Consider the following 21,862-nt stretch of genomic DNA (forward strand, 5'->3'; position numbering starts at 1 on the left):
TAATCGTCTTTTTTTTTTTTTAAACAGTAAAACAAAAGAACAGGGCCTTCATTCTCCTAAGGTCGAGGGGAGCTGTCCAGCATCAGCTCGACGTGAACACAGGAGAGGGAGAGCCCTCACAAAAATCAGCAGTTGACCAGAGCTTAAAAGCCACCTAAGCGGCCTCGTGAAAGGGAGGGATCTTGACCACCAGATTTGCACCACACGGATGAGAGCTGGATCGAGCATACACAAAGGTGATTGGCCTCCAGCCCGTCCACCTCAACCAAAAAGGGAGGGTTCCCCAAGGATCCCTTCCCCTGGGAGAAAGGCTCCTTAGAAGAGAAAAAAAACGAAAAAGAAAAAAACTCACCAGAAACTAGAGGTGAATGCACCAGCCACCATCTGCTGGAGACAGAGAAATACTGAGGAACTGCAGGTGGTACAAGGGCTTTTCAAGCAGTGTTAGTGAAATCTTTCTCTGTCTCCATCTGCTGGCACGGATGCATAAACCCAGGAGTCTGGACTGATCTGGGTACGTACAGGGAACAGCTAATCATTTGTTTGGGTGCGCATTTTGGACATGCTAATCTCCTTATTGCATTCTTATTCGCCTTGGTTGCTGTCATGGTTGCACCATCCGTCACCCCTCAACACCTAGTTGGTGCCTTTTTCCTCTCCCCCACACCAACACACACATCCCTCTCCTCCCTCTCGAACCCACTCACACTCCATTCTGACTGGAGGAGGAGGAAGTCTAGCGTACCTGTGTTCTAGGCTGGGCGCAGTTTACTGCATCGACTCCTCTGAGTTTTATTTGAAGGAACTCATTTTCCTCCTGAATTCTATTTATAGCAACCACTTCAATTTCTTGAGAGATCTAAATTCAGCCTGTCTAATTTCTGCTGTATCTGAGTTTGGAGAATGGGACTACAAGTCCAAAGTTTTAATTGTAGTCCTCTGGGCAATGCAATGATCTCTGCATTAATTTGCTGCTGTTAATTCATTAACCTCTTTTTCATTTGTTAACTCCTGGCTGAGTTGCCTCCTTTTCTGCTTGCAGAGCAGTGCATGTCTCAGCTATATCATGCACGGCCGCCTGGCTATGTAGCAGCTCATTTTGCAATACTTCTGGCTAGGGCCTTGGCAGAGGTGGTTTCCAAATTTTAAATAAATATTAAAATACTTGATGATTCGATTAGAAAGTTTCCCTTTGGAGACCAAGATGACCGTGCTCTAGGGTGAATGCAGAAACGCTGTCTCCGATACTCGTTAGAATTTACCTCTTTTTTTTTCCCTTATACTGGAGATGCCGCATACTAAGTGAAAAGTGAAACTGAGGGAAGTTTCAGCTTTCTCTCCTTTACCTTCTCTTGAACCTTGTCAATCGCGAATAGTTGTTTTTTGCGTCTCCTCTACATACATCGGAGGGAAGGGCTGCAGATGAGGCTGGCGAGGAGCAAACGCCAGCCCTCATGTGGAAACAACATTAAGCCCAGGTGCCCCAACGATCCCCCCTCCCACCTTCTGCCACTTTTGGTGACACATCTGGGGAATTATCATCTCCATCGATAAAAGGAGAGTTTAACCAGAGAAGAGACCCCATTTTGGAATAAACCGGAGAATCCCTGTTTGGAAGATTCCAAGGGTGTTTTGGAAGAGCTTCAACTTACAGGCGAAGAGTTGGTCATGGGGAACTCCCCAGAAGGAGGAGAAGGTGAACCAAACATACGTTTGATTATCCAGCCTTCGCTGACTCGACCTTCGGTAATTAGGCTAGAATCTATATGGAATGCATTAACATCCTTGGAAAAGGCAATTTGCTCTTTAACACAGGCTTTAAAAACAAATACAACCAAAACTGTGAAAACGGAATCTCAAATAACATTAGATGATATTAAAATAAAAGAATTGGATACTAGAATGTCATCTGTTGAAGCAGTACAAGCAAAGCTTATAAAATCGGATTCTGGTCATCTCAAGAAATTGGAAAACTAGAAAATACATTAAGAAGTTTAAATGTAAGGATCTTGAATTTTCCTTATTTGAAATTGATCTCTCCTCGAGACATTTTCAGTAATTACCTTTTAAAGATCCTTAAAACTACCTAAAGAAGCAATTCCAGCAATTACAAAATGTATTATTTACCATCATCCTTGAAAGAAGTACCGGTTGATCAAGCACAAGATAATACCCTAAATATTTTGGATATTCTGGAACTTTCTCTTGAAATGGATAATCAGACCAGAGGGACTTTGTTTGTAACTTTTGCTTTTCCATCAGAAAAAAATTCGATATTAAGAATTTTCTTTCGAAATCAAGCCCATTTGTTCTATGGTCAGAAGTTCTGGATGTATCCAGATATATCATGAACTACACAAGAGTGATGTAAGAAGTTTCTGGCAATGAGAGTCAAAGTGTTAGTACTTGGAGCTAGATTTATTTTGAAATATCCATGTAAATGCTTAATTAACTATCACATTTCAAACTATGTGTTTTTTGAACTGTGTCAATTACATGCATTTTTGGATACACACTCCTAAAATCTTTCTGAGGGTTGTATGGGAAAAAAGCTTTTGTAGGGGAACCTAGAAAGCAGTTACCTTAGATGTGATTATCCTCATTTGTTCGCTCTAATATCTCTCTCTATCTCCCATTTCCTCATAATCAGGTCGAGCACACCGTTAGCCCTCGTTTGGACGCACATTTTCGACGCACTATTATTACCCCTTATACAGTAAGGGGTAATAGCGCGTGGAAAACGCACGGCTAACCCCCCCAAAACTAATAGCACCCACAACATGCAAATGCATGTTTATAAGCCTATTAGTTCCGCGCGATACAGAAAGTAAAATGTGCAGCCAAGCCACACATTTTACTCTCTGAAATTAATGCCTACTCAAAGGCAGGAATTAATTTCGGCTGGCACCGGGAAAGTGTACAGAAAAGCAGAAAAATCTGCTTTTCTGTACTCCCTTAATATCATAGCAATATTAAGTCGGAAGCCCCAAAAATTAAAAAAAAAAAAAAAAATCTGCCTGCGGCTTGGAAGACAGACACTCAAATTTGCCGGGGTCCGTGATCCGAACCCGTGGCTGTCAGCGGGTTCGACAACAGACGCCGGTAAAATTAAGCGTCGGCTGCCAAACCCGCTGACAGCTGCCACTTCTGCCAATAAAGAGGCGCTAGGGAAGCGCTAGTGTCCCTAGCACCTCCTTTTTACCGCGGGCCCTCATTTGCATACTGAATCGCACACCCAGGAGAGGGGCTGGGCGCACGTTGGGAGAGCGGGCGCTCGTCTCGGATGCGCCGGCTCTCCCGCGCGTTTTACTGAATCTGCCTGAATGTACGGAGGTACTTTATCTTTTTTGTTTTATTTTTTGTGAGTTTCTGGAATTATTGAAAATTTGCTGTAAAGGTATCTCCTATTCTGTTACAAGTTTTTGCTTGTATGTAATTTGAAATGCAAATAAAAATAAAATAAAATAAAAATACTTGGTTTGCCAAGATATACAAATGCGTGTGGAGTAATAACCCTTTAGATATATGTAAAAATGCTGTATGCTCCATAAGTAAAGCTAAAGAGATTTTCTGCTTTGCAACCAAATTTTCCATGGTACTCATGTATAAGCTGACTTGTGCCTGAAAATCTGCATACTTTTTTGCACATGCTCTTGAAGAGCTTGGATAGGCTGGGGTAATTCCTCCCACTTATAGTTAAACCAGCCTATTCAGCGTTTCCTGTTCCAGCTTTTGTACTTCTTCTTGATTTAACACTTCCTTTGTCTATCTCTGGAGACAGTTTGGCTTTATTATTAAAATAAATAAATATCCTTACTCGGGGTCTACACTATGTATGGCAGGTGCATATAATAACTTACGACTACACCTTTATAACTTATTGAGTTTATCAGAAAATAAACCAGAGTGGTTTGTCTTAGATAATGGAAATTTTATTAGGGAATTCTTTAGAGCTATCACAATGATCTTACTGCTGTAACGATTTTATTTGTCAGAGGTTACAAAGGTAAGGAATTCAGAAAATATTACAAATAGAAAAATATTTTGTTATAAATCGGCGAGGCACTAGCATACCAAATCAACTGCTCCTTGCACATAGGAATTAAAACCCAGTTAAAAAGACAACTGCCCATACCTTGCACTGCAGTTTCTGTGTTGTGCTAGTCTCCTGGCTACTGGAGAATCATCGGGAGGAGTATGCTCTGCATTCAGCGTCAGCCTAGCTCCTCTTGGAGACAACTGCAATTCATTGTAATGAACTGTAAAAGTTCTGTCCCAGGCTAGAGGAGGCCAGAGAGATGCAAGAGTTCTTGCAGATGTTTCATGTGGTCAAATGCTAAATTTCCTAGCCTGTAGCCAGATGGACTCAGGACCATTGGGTATAGTGTGCTCCTGATAGCAGTTGGAGACGGAGTCAGATTTCAATCTGACGTCAGCACTACATATTACCCATGCAGGAAGCTCTGCTCTTCAGTATTTCTCCGTCTCCTTAGCAGTTCGAGACTATACCCACGCTTGCACAGCGTTAGAAAATCCAAACCAAAGAAAATTCCAAAATACAGAAGAAATAATCTTACCTCTACAGAGGAGCCCCACTCTCCTGCGGTGATACTTAAGGGTCCCTCCCCCAGTCAAGAATTCCTGAGGTGATTTCCAAAATCCCTCAGAGGCAGGCCTCGGTCTGGTAGCCAGCTCCCGGCGTGGACTTAGCCCCCAGCAACGGGTGTGGCTGAGAGGCAGCGGGTGCAATACCGAGTGCGGCAGTGAAAGTAATCTCCCTCTCCTCCCGCAGCCGGAGACCGCCCGGCACGAGACCGGGAAGCGCAGAGACAAGGTAAGGTAGAAAACTTTTCTTAGTCTCTGGTCTCCACGGCTCGGATAGCCGCACAGATCATCCTTCCGGCATCTGTTCAATCAGGTTGAGCAGCTCTGTCCAGGGTAGACCCCGATCCGGCGTGAGGGTCCTCCCACCTGGAGACCCTCCAGGGGGGCTACCATCTTGCCCACGTGGTTGCTAGTGCCATATCGCCCCCTTGATCACCGTATTGTCCGCACAACTGAGCCGTGTGCACAGAGGCGAGCCGGGCGCACAAACTACTTGTGCGCACAGTGGTGCGTGCATGTCTGTGCCGCGCGCACAGCGATGCGCACAATGGTGCCAGGCGCATAGCTGCACGCTCAACAGTGCTGGGCGCAAATTAGGCCCGTATGCACAGCGGCGCGCACATCTACCGACCTGCACGCACATCTTTTGAATCTTGCGCACACAGCATCAGCGCACCAGGAGCGCACAACCAAGCCTCCCGGCGCACGCATAAGCGCACAGACGAGTTTTGAACAACTCCATGCGCACAAATCATGGCACCGCCAACCAAGAAAGCAAAGGGATAAGCCCTCTGCCCAGCTTGCTATCTGAGAGCTGTGCAACATGACGTGTGTACTGCCCTGCGCCTACAGTGCGAGACGGCTCTGGGGTAACCGGGACAAGGCCCTCCTCTGCCAGTAGAAGAACCCGGCTCCACCAACGATAGTACCCTCTCTATCCCCGGCTCGGCCCCTCCTCAGACGGGCCCCTCGAGGAACGCCGCTGGGTTCAATATAGACCCTGGGTAGAATTCTACAGCCACAGGCTCCACCAGAAGTCCAAAACCTTCCAGGCCCCTCTTGGCCTCCCTGAGACGTGCCTCCTCCGGACAAAAGCCTCCCCTTAGGTGGCACGGACTCCTCGGAGGAAGAGCCAGATTCCCTGGAGGAAGGGGAAATCTCTCCGGAAACAGAACCATACCTAACCATGATGCGTTTCTTCTCCAAAGATAAGCTCTCAGACCTCGTGTCTCTGAGCCTGAAGACGCTGGCCACATCAGGCACAAGCACCGCAGAGGAGCCAAAGACAAACCCTGTTTTGGTCGTGCTCCATCAGGCCTCATGCCATTTCCCAATGCTGCAGGCCATACAACAACTGATAGACCTGGAATGGAATGCTCTGGAGGCCAGCTTCAAACAAGGGCCCTAGAAGCCCTATACCCCCTGGAACCCTCAGCCAAAGAACTCCTGGGGTTTCCCAAAGTGGACGCCATGGTCTGCACTGTCACAAAGCGCACTACTATTCCAGTAGAGGGAGGAGCGGCACTCAAGGATGCCCAAGACAAACGCCAGGAATCCATCCTTAAACAGTCATTCAACGTTTCAGCTATGTCACTGCAGATTACTGCCTGCTGTGCCTGCTGTGCAAGCGCTTGTTTGTCACTTGCCAGGAACGCCACCACGCCCATCGAAACTCTAGAATCAGCAATATCCTTCCTCACGGATGCGACCTCCAACCTGGTGTGCACCCCAGCCAGGGGAGTCTCATCCATTGTGGCAGCCAGAAGGCAACTCTGGCTCTGAAGCTGGTCAGCCAACGCAACTTCCAAGATGAAACTCATGAGAATGCCCTTTAAAGGAGCCCTCCTGTTCGGAAGCGAACTGGAGAAGTTAGCCGACAAATGAGGAGAATCCCCAGTACCTCAGTTACCAGAGGACAAGAACAAAAGAAGCCATCGCCCCTCTCGGATCACAGCGTTTTAGACCGTACAAAAATACATATCAAGCACCCCACCCCGCAGGCAGTGGCCAGACCTTTTGGAACAAACACAACAAGAGGGGAGCCGGCTCAGGCCCAGGCCTCAGCCGCACCCCACAATGAGAATCAACAGACCCATCCATCCTCAGGAAGAAGCCATAGTGGGCAGGCTTGCCCTATTCTGCCAAAGATGGGTCGAGATAACATCAGACAACTGGGTCCTAACCATCATTCGAGAGGGATACTATATGGACTCCCACAGCAGCCCTCCAGACAAATTTGTGAAATCACTGTGCCACTCCCTCTCCAATAGGACAGCGGTGGGAACCACACTGACAAAATTACTCGTCCTAAAGGCAATAACACCGGTGCCCATGCACCAACAAAATACCAGACACTCTTCCATCTATTTTATCATCCCCGAGAAAGAGGGCACGTTCCGGCCCATCCTGGACCTCAAGTCTGTCAATTGCTACCTGAGGGTACCACGTTTCCGCATGGAAACCCTACACTTGGTCATAAAGACGGTACAGCCGGGAGAATTTCTGACCTCTCTGGATCTTTCAGAAGCCTATCTCCATATCCCGGTCCATCATGATCATCAATGCTCCTTACACTGCATGATCCTGGACCATCACTACCAGTTCCGAGCGCTAACCTTCGGGCTAGCTACAGCCCCTCAGACGTTCACCAAAATCATGGCGGTAGTGGTGGCGACATGGTGGAAAGAAGGAATCCTTGTACATCCGTATCTGGATGATTGGCTGATCAGGGCAAAATCTCCAGAGGAAAGGCATCAGGCGACCACCAGAGTCAAGAATCTACTGCAGAATTTCGGGTGGGTTGTCAACACAACTAAGAGCTGCCCGCAGCCCTCCCAATCACTAGAATTCCTGGGAGTCCGATTCGACACTAAACAAGAAACGGTCATTCTTCCCCCTACAAGGAGAAGTAAACTGATGGACCAGTTGCGAAAACTGCTGAGATGTTCTCACCCCAAGGAGTGGGATTACCTCCAAGTCCTCGGCCTCATGACATCAACCCTGGACATCGTCCCATGGACAAGAGCCCACAATGGAACCCAATGTCCCAGGACTACGCCGTTCGCCTCCAGCTACCAGCGGAGGCGCGGACCCAGCTCCAATGGTGGCTACAAGAAGACCATCTGAGCAAAGGAATAAGGCTATCCCCAACAACCTGGGTCTTGCTCACCACAGATGTGAGCCTACAAGGGTGGGGAGCCCACTGCCAGGAACTGACAGCCCAGGGACAATGGGACAAGGAAGAGTCGGGATGGAACATCAACCGACTAGAAGCACGGCCAGCCAAACTAGCCTGCCTACGATTCATCACAGACTCCGGGGAGAATCTGTCAGTCATGTCAGACAATGCCACAACAGTTGCCTACATCAACCGCCAGAGAGGAACCAGAAGCCAACAGGTGTCCCTGGAAATAGACCCCTCCCAATGGCGTGAGCGGAAGCAAACCTACAAGGGATCTCAGCTGCCCACATCGCAGGAAAAGATAACATCACTGCAGATTACCTCAGCAGAGAGAGTAATAGTAAACCACTGGGGAACCCAGTCCAATACCCAAGTTCCCAAGTTCTTCAGCCGCAGACGAGAACCACAATCCCAGGGGATCAATGCCCTCGTCCAGACCTAGTCACAGGAAGACCAGCTGTACTCCCTTCCTCCATGGCCACTACTGGGGGGGATCATCCACAAGATAGAACACCACAGGGGGCTAGTACTTTTCGTGGCCCCGGACTGGCCAAGAAGGCCGTGGTACGCAGACATGCGAAGACTTCTGGCGGGGAACACCCTGTGTCTACCTTCACACAGGGACCTGCTCCAGCAAGGACCGATCCTCCACGAAGACCCAACTAGAGTCTCTCTTACGGTCTGGACATTGAGAGGTCTTGCCTGAAGAAGAACGGATACTCAAGGGCAGTGATTGACACCTTGCTCCGAGAATGCAAGTTTTCCACAAATTTAACTTACATACGAACATGGAGAATATTCGAAGCCTGGTGTGAAGACTGCGACATCCTTCTGCGGACAGTCAAAATTCCCATGATCCTGGAATTTTTGCAGGACAGCTTGAGGAAGGAGTTGTCTCTCAACTCCATCAAGGTTCAACTGGCTGCGCTGGCCTGCTTCAGAGCCAAAGTGGATGGCTTGAGTCTATCTTTCCATCCAGACGTCTCCCGCTTCCTGAAAGGGGTCAAGCAAATCCGACCACCACTAAAGTGGCCAGTACCCCTATGCAATCTCAATCTAGTACTCGACTTCCTAGCGGGAGTTACTTTCAGACCAATGCGCGGTCTGTCCCTACGGCTCCTGACCTTGAAGACTGCATTCCTAGGGGCAATATGGTCAGTCCGTCGCATCTCCAAACTTCAAGCACTATTCTGTCGGGAACTGTTCCTCAGATTCACACCGGAACCCATACAGCTATGCACTGTCCCCTCCATCCTTCCAAAGGTGGTTTCTCATTTCCATCTAAACCAAACCATCTCGCTTCCATCTGCAGACAAGCATAATGACTCAGAAGACTCACACCTTCTACGCCATCTTAAAGTTGGCAGACTCCTAGTCCAATACCTGGAAAGAGCGGAATCCGTACGAAAGACGGACCACCTGTTCATCCTTCACAGCAGGAAGAAAGAAGGGGAAGCAACCTTGTGGACAATCATAGCCCGCTGGATCAAATAAGTAATCAAGGTGGCCTATGTAGAGTCAGGCAAGCCTCCACCTCTACAAGTCAAGGCCCATGCCACAAGGGCCCAGGCAGTGTCCTGGGCCAGAAACCAAGATGCTGTCACCTGCCGAGATCTGTTGGGCGGCGACGTGGTCCTCCATTCACACCTTCTCGAGGTTCTATGGCCTGGATGTTCAAGCCAGGGAGAACACAGCATTCACAAGGACAGTATTAAGTGGGCCACGGGCAGTCTCCCACCAGTTCGGGAATAGATTTTGTACATCCCATTGGTCCTGAGTCCATCTGCTACACACTAGGAAATGGAGAAATTATTTACCTGATAATTTTGTTTTCCTTAGTGTAGACAGATGGACTCAGTATCCCGCCCACGGCTGTCCCAAAATCCGGAAACCTCGGGTGACAATCCCCAAGAGCAAGACAAGCACGGGTAAGCTAGACTTTACCCCTAGTTAAGACACCCATAATTGCAGGGTGTCAGAGTTTCTTGGTTGAGTGCACTGGCGATCTCCAGCTAGAAATCACGTCAACCAGTTCAAGTTAATCAAGTTACTCAAGTTGATCGAGTTAACCAAGTTATTCAAACACACATATATCCACAATTGCTTTTTGAGGAGAATACTGAAGAGCAGAGCTTCCTGCATGGGTATATGTAGTGCTGACGTCAGACTGAAATCTGACTCCATCTCCAACTGCTATCAGGAGCACACTATACCCACTGGTCCTGAGTCCATCTGTCTACACTAAGGAAAACGAAATTATCAGGTAAGTAATTTCTCCATTATTTCTCTCTCCTCTTTTTTTTTTTATAGGTATTCATTTGCATCTCTTAGGTTATTAACACAGTGTTATTAGACTTCAGAGTGGCAATCTGATTTTCCAGCACTGCATGTGTTTTTCAAAAGCAACAGGTCAGACTTTGTGCAGCAAGACACTGCCCTAAGACTTTATTAAGCAAATAAGTTCTGATAAGTTCACAAATGCTGATTGGGGCTTAAAAGCACAGTTCTCCCTTTGTTTCAGGGCAGTTCTGTAAATAAGCTTCTTTACATAGCCATCCTTGCCTGCCTGAAGAGAGAGGTCCAGTCTGTCCACATATGTGCAGAGAAAAAAAATAGGTCAAGTGTTCAGTTTGTTACCAGAGACTCCATTTTGTATGCCATATACACAACCCAGTAATTTTACAGGGCATTGCTTCTACACCACCTCAGTTGTAAGTTATAATCACTCCTAGATAATTTTCTGTGCTCAGCAGACTTTGTTTCAATGATCACATCTTCAGATACTCTGTCATGTATTCTCTCTGATCTCCATTTAATCTAATTGTTGCTCTTTGTTACAGAGTGTATTGTAGCTGGTGACACATTCTTTCTCCATTAGATAATGTGAATTATCAGCAATTAATCTTAGAGGTAACGGCTGATTTTAACAGAAATCACTCAGTTTTAAGATGCTATTAAGTACTTTTTTATTTGTCGATTAAATCTGCATCAGAAATGGATGAGAAGTTTAATGGTTAGAGAGGAAAGGACAAAGAACAGGGAAACCAGCATCTGAATCCTTTCTTCTCCCACCAATGATTCTTGTGATCTTGGGCAAATCACTTCACCTTTCACTGCCTCAGACACAAACCTAAGGGGGTCATTCATTAAGCCTTGAGAGAAAAATACCCTTAGGAATAACGAAGCTAAGGTAACCGATCCTCTGGCTTTGTGATTTACCTGGAAACTTTCCCAGCAGGAAAACACCATGGACTGCAGCATTTTCCCATAGAGAAAAATAGCACCCCAGGAAAAGCACCGCCCCCCCCCCCCCCAACCAACCTGCAATGGAAGCCCCGGGATCACGCAGCCACCGCCACTTAAAGAGATCAATGGCACCAAGTAAGCGCACCCCCCATCTGAGTTGTGAAAACTCTCTGGGTTCTGCACAGACCTCCCCCCCATCCCATCCAATTGCCCTTGCAGGAAGCCTATAGTTGTAAAAATAAAAAAAAAACTTTTAAAGGAATGACACATACCCAGCCCGGGGGAGGCGGTCTAACGCGGCTGATTGCGATGGACACATGAGAAGAGACCTCCTCACCCCCCCCCCCCCGATTGCTGCTAACATCGCTTATTCACTTCTTACAGTGACTTTTTTTTTTTTAAATATTAGCCTGTTCTGGCTTTCTGTTCCCGATGGCATCTAAACGTAAAACTGTGGATTTAAAGCAGTTTTCTTACAACAGACAGGCCCCCAAGCTCATGGCCGATGAGGGTGTGCAGGCTGCAGGTGCTACGGAGGGGCTGGATTTTGATGACGCCGTTCATGCATACTCATCGAGCCCTAGCAATCCTGACCTGCCTTTGAGGGATGAGATCCGAGGGTGGCTCCTGGAGCAGCGTTCCGACATGAAGCAGCTCAAGCTGAATTTTTTAGCTTCCGTAACGGAGGTGAAGGAGGATATGGCTGGCCTCAGAGCTTGCGTAGATGATCTAGACATGCAGGTGGACAGCCATGCAGCCACTATTACGGCCTTAAGTGTGCATCAAAAAAAAAAAATTGATGCAGGCTGAATGCACTCTTCTAGCTGAGGAGTGCTGGAAAGTGAAGCATACAGTGACGTTGGGGCTACTGCAGATAAGATTTGCTCTTTTATCCTAAACGATTCCAGCTCGGGGACCCTATACCAAATGGCTCCTTTAGCTCTATCAAACTCTAACGAGATCATGGGGCCCTTGGGCCCAAAATCTTTACCAGAGGCAGAGACAATGTTTTCACAGCTTCACTCAGAAAGCGCTCATCCATGATGAGGTGGCAAGAAAGCGGGCTAGCTGGCACTGGGAAGGCCATGCTATCACCATCTTTTAATGATCTAGCACATTCAACACTTTGTACGCGTTTCAAATTGAGGGAGGTGACTCCGTCCCTATGGGATAAACATGTTAGATACCACTGGAAATTCCCTTTTGGGTTTCATTTTGCGTTAAAAGGGATATCCTACAGGGTGAAAGTATCAGAGGCTGTGGCTGCATTCAAAGAAGCGGAACTTCCAATCAGCTTTACTGTTCCTACAGCAGGAGATGAGCTTCCATGATGGCAACGCGTTGGCAAAGAAGGGCGTCAGCTAAGGTGACAGTCGGAGGAGTCTTGCTCAGCGATATCGGATCAAGGCCGAAGATCTCCATGGATTTTATGGGAAAACTAAGAGAGGACTTGGGTGTCCTTTACTTGGGGCCATATGCCTAGGTGTAACTTTCCTAATTGTTGGTCTCGCATAAAGTGATATTTAATGTTCGTTTTATGTGCACTAGCGATGCAAATGTTTCTATTGTAAATGTTTCTGTTTTGAAATGTCTTAGTCAACCGGAGTGTGGGGGGGGGGGGGGGGAGGCTGGATCTGATTCCACCGTAGTCGTACTGTGATGCTTCCTAGGAGTGGTAGAGTCTGCCCGACAGGTTTGGCAGATTATAAATTGGGGTGGGAGGGTTTATTGGGGGGGGGGAGTTATCTTGCTTTTCATGATGCTTTTTATGTATATGCCAGAGATAAGTGGTCTTGCTTTCTTATGTGTGATGCTGTGTGTAGTTTCTAACGTAATAGTCTATACTTTCATCTTTATCCATGATGATTAGGTTACTGTCTATTAATGTCAAAGGCCTTGATACGTTTTGCAAGCGCCAGCTTTTAGCTCAGGAGGTGGCTTATAATAAGACTTCCATTGTGTTTCTCCAAGAAACTCATCTGCGGAAACTAATGAGCATCTTCTATTAGAAATTTTTCTCATATGTTTCAAGCTGCTAGCAGCATAGGAACCAGGTATACTAGAGTGAGCATTCTATTTTCAAATCTTCTTACTTTTGACCTACTTCTTCAGGTGTCTGACCCACTTGGCCGGTATATTTTAGTTAAGATTTGGGTGGGTAGGGATATTTACTATTTTGTCAACATTTATGCACCAAATAATGATCAAGGTAACTTTCTGCATTCCTTTGGATCGCCTTTTGTTTATTCATATCGAGGGATTTTTAATATTGAGAAGGGAATTTAATTTTACCAGAAACCCACTTTTGGATAATTCACATCAGGCTTCAACTTCTGCTCAAGGGGCACGGAAATCTCTTATTCAGCTAATGTCGCAATGGAGCCTTGTAGACTGTTGAAGGCAGAGGTATCCTAAATCTCGTACTTACACCTTTTATTCGTAACCTCATGGGACTTACTCCTGTATAAATTATTTTTTGGTTAACAAAATGATGCAGAATCTGATCATGGAGGCCTATATTGGCAATATAACTAGGTCTGATCATGCACCTGTTTGGCTAGATTTTCTTTTTCAGGATTCAGATGGTGGTCAAAGCTTTTGGCGACTAAATGAAAGCCTTTGAAAGAATGGACAATTTGCTAAATCAGTCGAAGAAATGCTGAAAGGGTACTTCTTACAGCATGACTCTTCCTCTATTCCCTGGGGGGTGAGTTGGGACTGCTCGAAGGCAGTTATACGAGGCATTTTGATTTCATATGCCTCTCATAATAAGAGGGAAAGGGAGCTCAAGCAGTCCCAATTGATGGCCAATCCCACATGCAGACACAGTCCAAGCCCATCTTTCGACAACTTTCTATGGCTAGATCGGAAATACAGTTGTTGAATGATGAACATCTGATACATCAACTTGAGATTACTAAACAAGCATTTTTTTTGAAGGAGGGAATAAAGCTGGTCGTTATCTGGCTAGAAGACTGAAGGTATTCCAAGCTCAGAGTTGCATAGCCAAAATTAAAACTGTCAGCGGGGACATGGTGACTAAGACCGCAGAGGTTAGGGATTGTTTTCCCAAATTTTATACGGTTCTGCGAACAATATTCTGGATAGTGATATCACTCAATATCTTGATTCTGTATTCTTGCCCTCCCTTTCTCTTGAACAGAAGCAGTATTTGATAGGCAGTATTTGGATAGTTGATAAATTAAAAGGTTTAATTTCTAAGTTTTATTGCCTTCTTGATGGGCATTTAACTGATACGTTTTCACGTCAGAAATTGGGAAAGGGATTTAGGAGGCAGTTTGAACCTGGAGGACTGGGACTCTATCTATCTAGGTGCTAGCAAGTGTTCTATATTTACAAGTTTGCAAGAAAACTGTTATAAAATGTTATTTTGCTGGTATTTGGCACCTAGTTGACTTCACCATATGTTTTCTAATATTAGTTCTAATTGTTGGAGAAATTGTGGGAATGTGGGCACTTTTATGCATAAGTGGTGGGATTGTGAGACAATAGCAATTTTATTGGCATCGGATTACTGACTGGCTATCTACCCTAATGGGAGTGCAGAATCTCCTTGATGCATGATATATTTTGCTCAATTTTCCAGTTTTGGATGTTGATAAATCGCAACAGTGACTTTGCCAATAAGTGTTCATCACAGTTAGGTGTGAATTAGCCAGGTTTTGGAAAAGTGTTGATGTACCTTCTTTCAACATGGTGATACGTCTATTTACCCATTACCAATTGGCTCATTTAACAGCCTTACAACATAATTGCTTGGCCTCTTTTGAGAAGACATGGGGTCCTTTTATATGATGGAGAGATTCCCAGGGCTTGGAGGTTTAACTCTGTTCTTTCTTTTGCATCCTTTCGTCTTACTTTCCTTTTTCCACTGTAGACCTTTGTACTTTATCACAGTCATTCATGGTGGTTATGATCTGCTTTACCTGACTTTTGTGTATTGTCTTGCATTTTGGGCTGCATGCACTAGCAATTATGCAAGGATTGATGTTCTCAATATTAGAAAACATAAAATTATCTCCTAGATCATATTGCATTATCCATGTGCTTAAGGTTAGTGGGATGGGTGAGTTGGGGGATTTTGTAATTAAAGTAGGATGGATGTACATTGATTTAGAATGACTTTGTACAGATTTTTATGCATCCAATAAAAACTTTCAAATTTAAAAAAAACCAGCACCAGGAGGCTGGGACACCCATCCTCCACACCACCCTTTTTAGAAAAAAATTGCCCTGGTAGTTCAATGTACTGCTCCACCCTTCCAGAACCCTGCTGTACACCTAAAAAGATCCCTGAGGCTCTAGTGGCCCCCTGACTCCATCATAGCCCACTCCCGGATCCCCCTGGTGATCTAGCAGTGGCCTGCTGAACCACCCTGCCTTTGCTCCTTGAGTTGTAGCTAATTTCAATTCATCAAGCCACATTATATGATTAGCATAGTCTAGGGTATTAATGATCTCTTTAGCATCCTAATGAGCTCATTTTAATATGTGCGGTGCTGAGGCTCATTTAACGTGGCTTAGAGAATAACTCTCTTAGATTGTAAGCCCTTTGGAGAAGGACCTACTATTATACCTGACTTTGTAGCTCAATTGATATCAGATTTGAACTGGCAAGTAATTATATCCAAAATCCAATTTTTGGTGAGCTTTGTGTGAACCCCCCTCGATATAAAGTAAGAGCTTACTGAACAAAATTAGCAGTATATAACTTACTATCTTTACTCCTCAAATGTTTTTTCATCAGCTGCTGTGATGTGTTTCCTGCTTTTTGCTGATCCATGACCAGGTTCACCAAAGCCTCTGCACCATCTCTACCAATATAATTAGCCTTAGTGCCAAGGGTGGGCCCCTTCTTATCCTGGGTGACATGTGGCCAAAATGGATTTGTATTTCTACTTACTTTTATACTTAAATAGTTATGATCACCTTGCTGAGATTTCGTGCAGATATTATACAATGAGGACACCATGTGAAGGTACTCAACTAGAATTGGCAAGAGAATTTTACTATTCAATTACAGGGAAAGAGCTTTTTCTCAGCATGACTTTGCAGATGCCGTTTAACAGATCCCTTCACGCTGAAGCTTTTCCCACATTCACTGCATGAAAAGGGTTTCTCTCCAGAATGAATCCTCAGATGATCTACAAGACTTTTCTTCTGATTAAAGCTTTTCCCACATTCGTTGCATTGAAAGGGTCGTTTCCCAGTATGAATTCGTAAGTGTTGTATAAGACTCCTCTTCATGCTGAAGCATTTCCCACATTCACTGCATGAAAAGGGTCTCTCTCCAGAGTGAATTCTCAGATGACATACAAGACTTTCCTTATAATGAAAGCTTTTCTCACATTTAATGCATGAAAAATGTTTTTTCTCAGTATGAATTCGTAAGTGTCGCGTAAGATATCCCTTCACAATAAAGCTTTTCCCGCATTCACTGCATGAAAAGGGTCTCTCTCCAGAGTGTATTCTCAGATGTATCTGAAGATCTGAATTCGAAACAAAGCTTTTTCCACATTCAGTGCAAGGAAATGGCTTCTCTCCTGTGTGGGTTCTCTGATGACATATTAGGTTTCTCTTGTGAATGAAATTCTTCTCACACTGAGTACATGCAAACGGTCTCTCACGGGCTGGTGTCTCCAAATGGATTCTCTGGTGCGTCAGAAGATTTTGTTTCAAATTAAAACTTTTTCCACACTTAGGACATGAATAAGGTCTCTCTCCAGTGTGAATTATCAGGTGTCGAGTAAGAGCTTCCTTTTGACTGAAGCTTTTCCCACATTCAGTGCATGAAAATGGCTTCTCCCCTGTGTGGGTTCTCTGATGAATTATTAGGTTTGAATTATAAATGAAATTTTTCTCACACTCAGTACATGCAAAGTGCCTCTCAAGGGGTAGTGACTTTAAATGGGTTCTCTGATGCTTCAGAAGATTTTGCTTCAAGCTAAAACTTTTTCCACACTTAGGACATGAATAAGGTCTCTCTCCAGTGTGAATTATCAGGTGTCGTGTAAGAGCTCCCTTCTGACTGAAGCTTTTACCACATTCAGTGCATGGAAAGGGTTTTTCCCCAGTATGAATCTGTAGGTGCCGTTTAAGTTTTCCCTTCACAATGAAGCTTTTCCCACATTCACTGCATGAAAAAGGTCTCACTCCTGCATGGATTTTCAGGTGTTTTACAAGGCTGCTCTTCCGACCAAAGCTTTTCCCACATTCACTGCATGGAAAGGGTCTCTCTCCTGTGTGGGTACTATTAGACATTACCAGGTTTGGTTTCTGAAGGAAGGATTTCCTTTCTTCACTATTTCTATTGTGGTTCTTGAGGAATTTTTGGTTTACTGGGTCAGGGACATTCACACTGAGGTTTTTGAGACAGTCAGTACGTGTATGTAATCTCTCTCCTCCATGAAATCCATCTTGTGACTTTAGAGTTCTCTGATCCATGTGGTTGTTTCCACATTCATGACGTATATTTTGTTGTATTTTTTGTCTTCTCTGCTGCTCCACTGTGTGGGAGATATCGTTAATATTTTGCTCACAGGGAGTCACATTCTTAGGGGAATTTCCTGATGGGATTTTCAGCCTCTCTTCTGGTTTACATTGATTCCAGTAGTTTTTCTCCCAGTCACAACAAGGGCAGGAATCCCCTCCATCTTTCTCAGATACAGTTTTAGTCACTTTCAAATGTTTAGAGGGTTCCTCAGAATGTCTCTCCACATGTATTCTCTTGGACACATTGACTTCTGGATAAGAAAATAAACAGACACAAGAACATAAGAACTGCCATACAGGGTCAGAGCAAGAGTCCAAGTACATGGCAGGATCCCAAACAGCAGATAAACTGCATACTACTTACGCCCAGGAATAAGCAGTGACTTTCCCAATGTCTATCTGGTTAATAATAGCTTACGGAATTTTCCTCCAGGAACTTGTCCAAATCTTTTTTAAACCCTGCTATGCTAACTGCCTTTACCACATTCTCCAGCAATGGATTCCAGAGCCTACGTTCTCAGATTTATTTTAAATGTTACTTAGTAACTTCATGGAGGTTCTCCTAGTCTTTTTATTTTTTTCATAAAGTAAACAATCTGCAAAATGAGAACCCTTGACCTGTTTAGTGACTTTCCTCGTGGTGCACCATTCTATTCCCTTTATCATTTTGGTCATCCTTCTGTACAAATCGCAATCTTATACCAATCACCAAAGATTATTTGTGATTAACATTGCACCATTTTGGTGTGAACATAAGTTTGTACTGATATCTCATGTGATGTGTGGAATATAACTCAGGCTTAGTTCATCAATAGTTCAATGATGGTATATCAAGGAGTTTATAGCAATTCCTAATAGAACATTTCAAGAACCTCAATGGTTTTTCTCCATATGACTCTGACATTTAAAGAAACATTGTGGGTTTTTTTATATTGTGAGAGGACTCAGTGGTTTTTCATCAATATTGTTCATTAGGTCTCTTCTACTAAATGTGTGAATTGAGAAATTAATGGATAACAGCAATAAAAATCTGGAATAAGGTATAAGTAAGTTTTAAAATTTGACTATTCCTTTTTTGTTGTGCATATATAAACATTTTGAGGATTCCCATAAGTTAGGATGCCTGCAACAAAGCTGGATATTTGCATGCCCATTCTACCATTTATACCGATTGGTGAAGAGTTCACGAGTCTGCGACCTCCAAGTGTGTTCATGCAGAAGGTGATGACTTGACTATTGGTCAAATAAGAATGCTCTGCCATTGGAAATGGGGAGTGAAAAAAATTGGGGTTTGTTTGGATGCACAAGTTCCCTAAGTTAGAAGGGGTTTTCAGTAGGCTCTCTACTACTTGTGGAGGTATCTGTTGCTAATGAAAACTGACAAGGAGGCATAGGAATTGGCACTCATTTCTGAAGAGGGAAGGGGGCTAAACATCAACTTAATTGCCATATAATTTATTCTGAAATATCCAGTTTGTTTGCAAAAAGCTGAGCTAAAAATCTCAATGGGAATGAAAATCCCATGAAGCGATTGTTACGTTCTGTGTGTAAACTAGGCAGTGGGCCCTTGGGTCATGGAGGAGATGACTCCACCCACAGGAAGGAGCCCTGTGAGGACTCACCACGACAGGCGGGATTTCAGCAATGATAGACAACAGAGGCAATAGCTTTATTATGCAGCAAGAGTAACCCAAGGAGCAGGTTAAATACTCAGTCCAAGTATATAGCCTGCAAGCAGGCTTCTCTGGTAATGGTCCACAGAGGGTGGTAATCTGGGAGATACTTCCTCTAGATGAGACTTGTGCTGATGGTCTTAGACAACCTGAATCCCATAGGAGCTCAGAAGACATTGTCTTGAATTCAATCATGTAGTCTGGGAGTGGTTTGGTCCCTTGTTGGAGGTTCAGGAGGGCAGAACTGGCAATGGACTGACGAGCGGGGTCATCAAATACCGACCGGAAGAGAGTAAGAAACTCAGGCAAGTCATCAAGGACTGGATCATTGCGTTCCCAAAGAGGTGAAGCCCAGGCGAGGGCTTTCCCATCCAACAAGGACAAAATATATGTTGTCTTGGAAGCGGCACTAGGGAAGTACGCTGGTTGTAAGGAGAAGTGTATACAGCACTGATTTAGAAAGCCACTACACAACAGGGAGTCTCCTGAGAAGCGAGCAGGGGCTGGCAGAGCAACTGTAGTTTGCCCCATAACCACCGAGGGTGATGCATTCTGATTAGAAGTAGTGGAATCACTCATGGGCCGATACAGTAAAGTCCGCGGGAGAGCGGGCAAATGCCCACTCTCCCGGCGCGCACACAGGCCACTCTCCTGTGCGCGCGATTCAGTATTCAAATTAGGGCCGGCGGTAAAAAGAGGTAAAAAGAGGCGCTAGGGATACTAGCGCGTCCCTAGCGCCTCTTTTTGGACAGGAGCAGCGGCTGTCAGCGGGTTTGACAGCTGTCGCTCAATTTTGCCGGCGTCTGTTTTCAAACCCGCTGACAGCCACGGGTTCGGAAACCGGACACCAGCAAAACTGAGCGTCCGATTTTCAACCCGCGCGCCGACTTCAAATTTTTTTTTTTTAAACTTTTTGTAACTTTTGGGACCTCCGACTTAATATCACCATGATATTAAGTCGGAGCGTGCACAGAAAAGCAGTTTTACTGCTTTTCTGTGCACTTTCCTGGTGCCCGGAGAAATTAGCACCTACCTTTGGGTAGGCGTTAATTTCTGAAAGTAAAATATGTGGCTTGGCTGCACATTTTCCTTTCTGAATCGCACGGGAATACCTAATAGGGCCATCAACATGCATTTGCTTGTTGCGGGTGCTATTAGGTTCGGGGGGGGGGGGGGGGGTTTGGATGCGCGTTTTCGACCCCTTACTGAATAAGGGGTAACGCTAGCTCATCCAATCACGGGTTAACAGTGTGCTCCGCCGGAGCGCACTGTACTGTATCGGCCTGTTAGTCTGGAATTCAGTTGGTTAAAAGCAGTAGCCAGAGTATCAAGCATTCTCTGTTGCTCCTTAATCCGTTGGGCCAGGCCAGGAATGGCCTGTAAGGCTGAGAGCTGAGCCGGGTCCATGGAGTTAGCAATCTGTTACGTTCTGTGTGTAAACAAGGCAGTGGGCCCTTGGGTCATGGAAGAGATGACTCCACCCACAGGGAGGAGCCCTGTGAGGACTCACCACGACAGGCGGGATCTCAGCAGTGATAGACAACAGAGGCAATAGCTTTATTGTGCAGCAAGAGTAACCCGAGGAGCGGGTTAAATACTCAGTCCAAGTATATAGCCTGCAAGCAGGCTTCTCTGGTAGTGGTCCGCAGAGCGTGATAATCCGGGAGATACTTCCTCTAAATGAGACTTGTGCTGATGGTCTCCGGTAATGATCTGCAGTGCAGGATAGGCTGGAGACTGAAGCTGGAAGTTGCACAAGATAAATCAGATCAGGTAGTGGTCCGCAGCGTGGGGTAACCCGGGGAATATCTTCTCTTAATGAAGCTTTGTGCTGGTGATCTCCAGTAGTGGTCCGCAGCGCGGGGTAGGCCGGACACCGGTGGTAATGGTTGCACAAGACAGTATGGATCCGGTAGTGGTCTGCAGAGCGGGGTAACCAGAGAATCCACATGATGAAGGAAGAGTAGGTCCAGTACTCACTCAGAGGCTGGGGAAGCCAGATGTAGAGAAGGCACAGAGGAGACCTGGTCCAGGTGCATTGGAGGGTCGCCCAAGGAACGGTGATGAAGCTCACTGGGAGGAAGGTGAGACAGGTAAGGATGGCTCTCCGAGGAGCAGATAGCCCTAGGTGCAACAAGTCTCCGAGGAGCGGGTAAACAAGATCACCCAGACAGGAACAGCAAGACGAAGTCCCAGAGTGGCAGAATTGAGCAGGACAGGAATCCTTGCTAACTCGTAGCTTGGATGGTCAGCTGAGCTTAAGTATAGTAAGCGAATGATGTCATGCGGTGGGGATGCCACCGAGGTTCCCGCCATGACGCATACAAGAAGGGGGCAGACGCGCGCTTGCGTGCCCTAGGTTACCCTGGTTGCAAGATGGCTGCTGGGAGCACCCACGCCGTCCTGGGCACGCCATGGAGGTCGGCGTATGGAAGCAGAGGCGGCCATCCTCCCTAGACTCGGTGCTGTAGGAAGAAAGGAGGTAAGCAACAAAGGTCGCAGCCATCTGCGACCAACGGGCGCAACAGTGAGGTGTATGCAAAGGCAGTTAGAGAAACCAAGTGGATTGCCCCCCACTGTGAGGCCTGAAACAGCTATCACACCACTTGACTGTTGAAGTGATAAACAGCCCATGGACAAGTGA

General features: G+C 45.5%; 1 protein-coding gene across 1 annotated transcript in view; it reads right to left on the minus strand.

Moving 5' to 3' along the window:
• The window catches only part of LOC115083184 (zinc finger protein 27-like), an 89,916-nt gene that overhangs the window by 48,570 nt on the left and 19,484 nt on the right, over positions 1 to 21,862 (minus strand). The window contains exon 4 of the mRNA XM_029586991.1: positions 16,070 to 17,796. Coding sequence (XP_029442851.1) covers positions 16,070 to 17,796 — 1,727 coding nt within the window. The remainder of the gene's footprint in view (positions 1 to 16,069; positions 17,797 to 21,862) is intronic.

This window comes from Rhinatrema bivittatum, chromosome 2, assembly GCF_901001135.1.
Source record: "Rhinatrema bivittatum chromosome 2, aRhiBiv1.1, whole genome shotgun sequence".
In the NCBI taxonomy this organism is placed as follows: Eukaryota; Metazoa; Chordata; class Amphibia; order Gymnophiona; family Rhinatrematidae; genus Rhinatrema; species Rhinatrema bivittatum.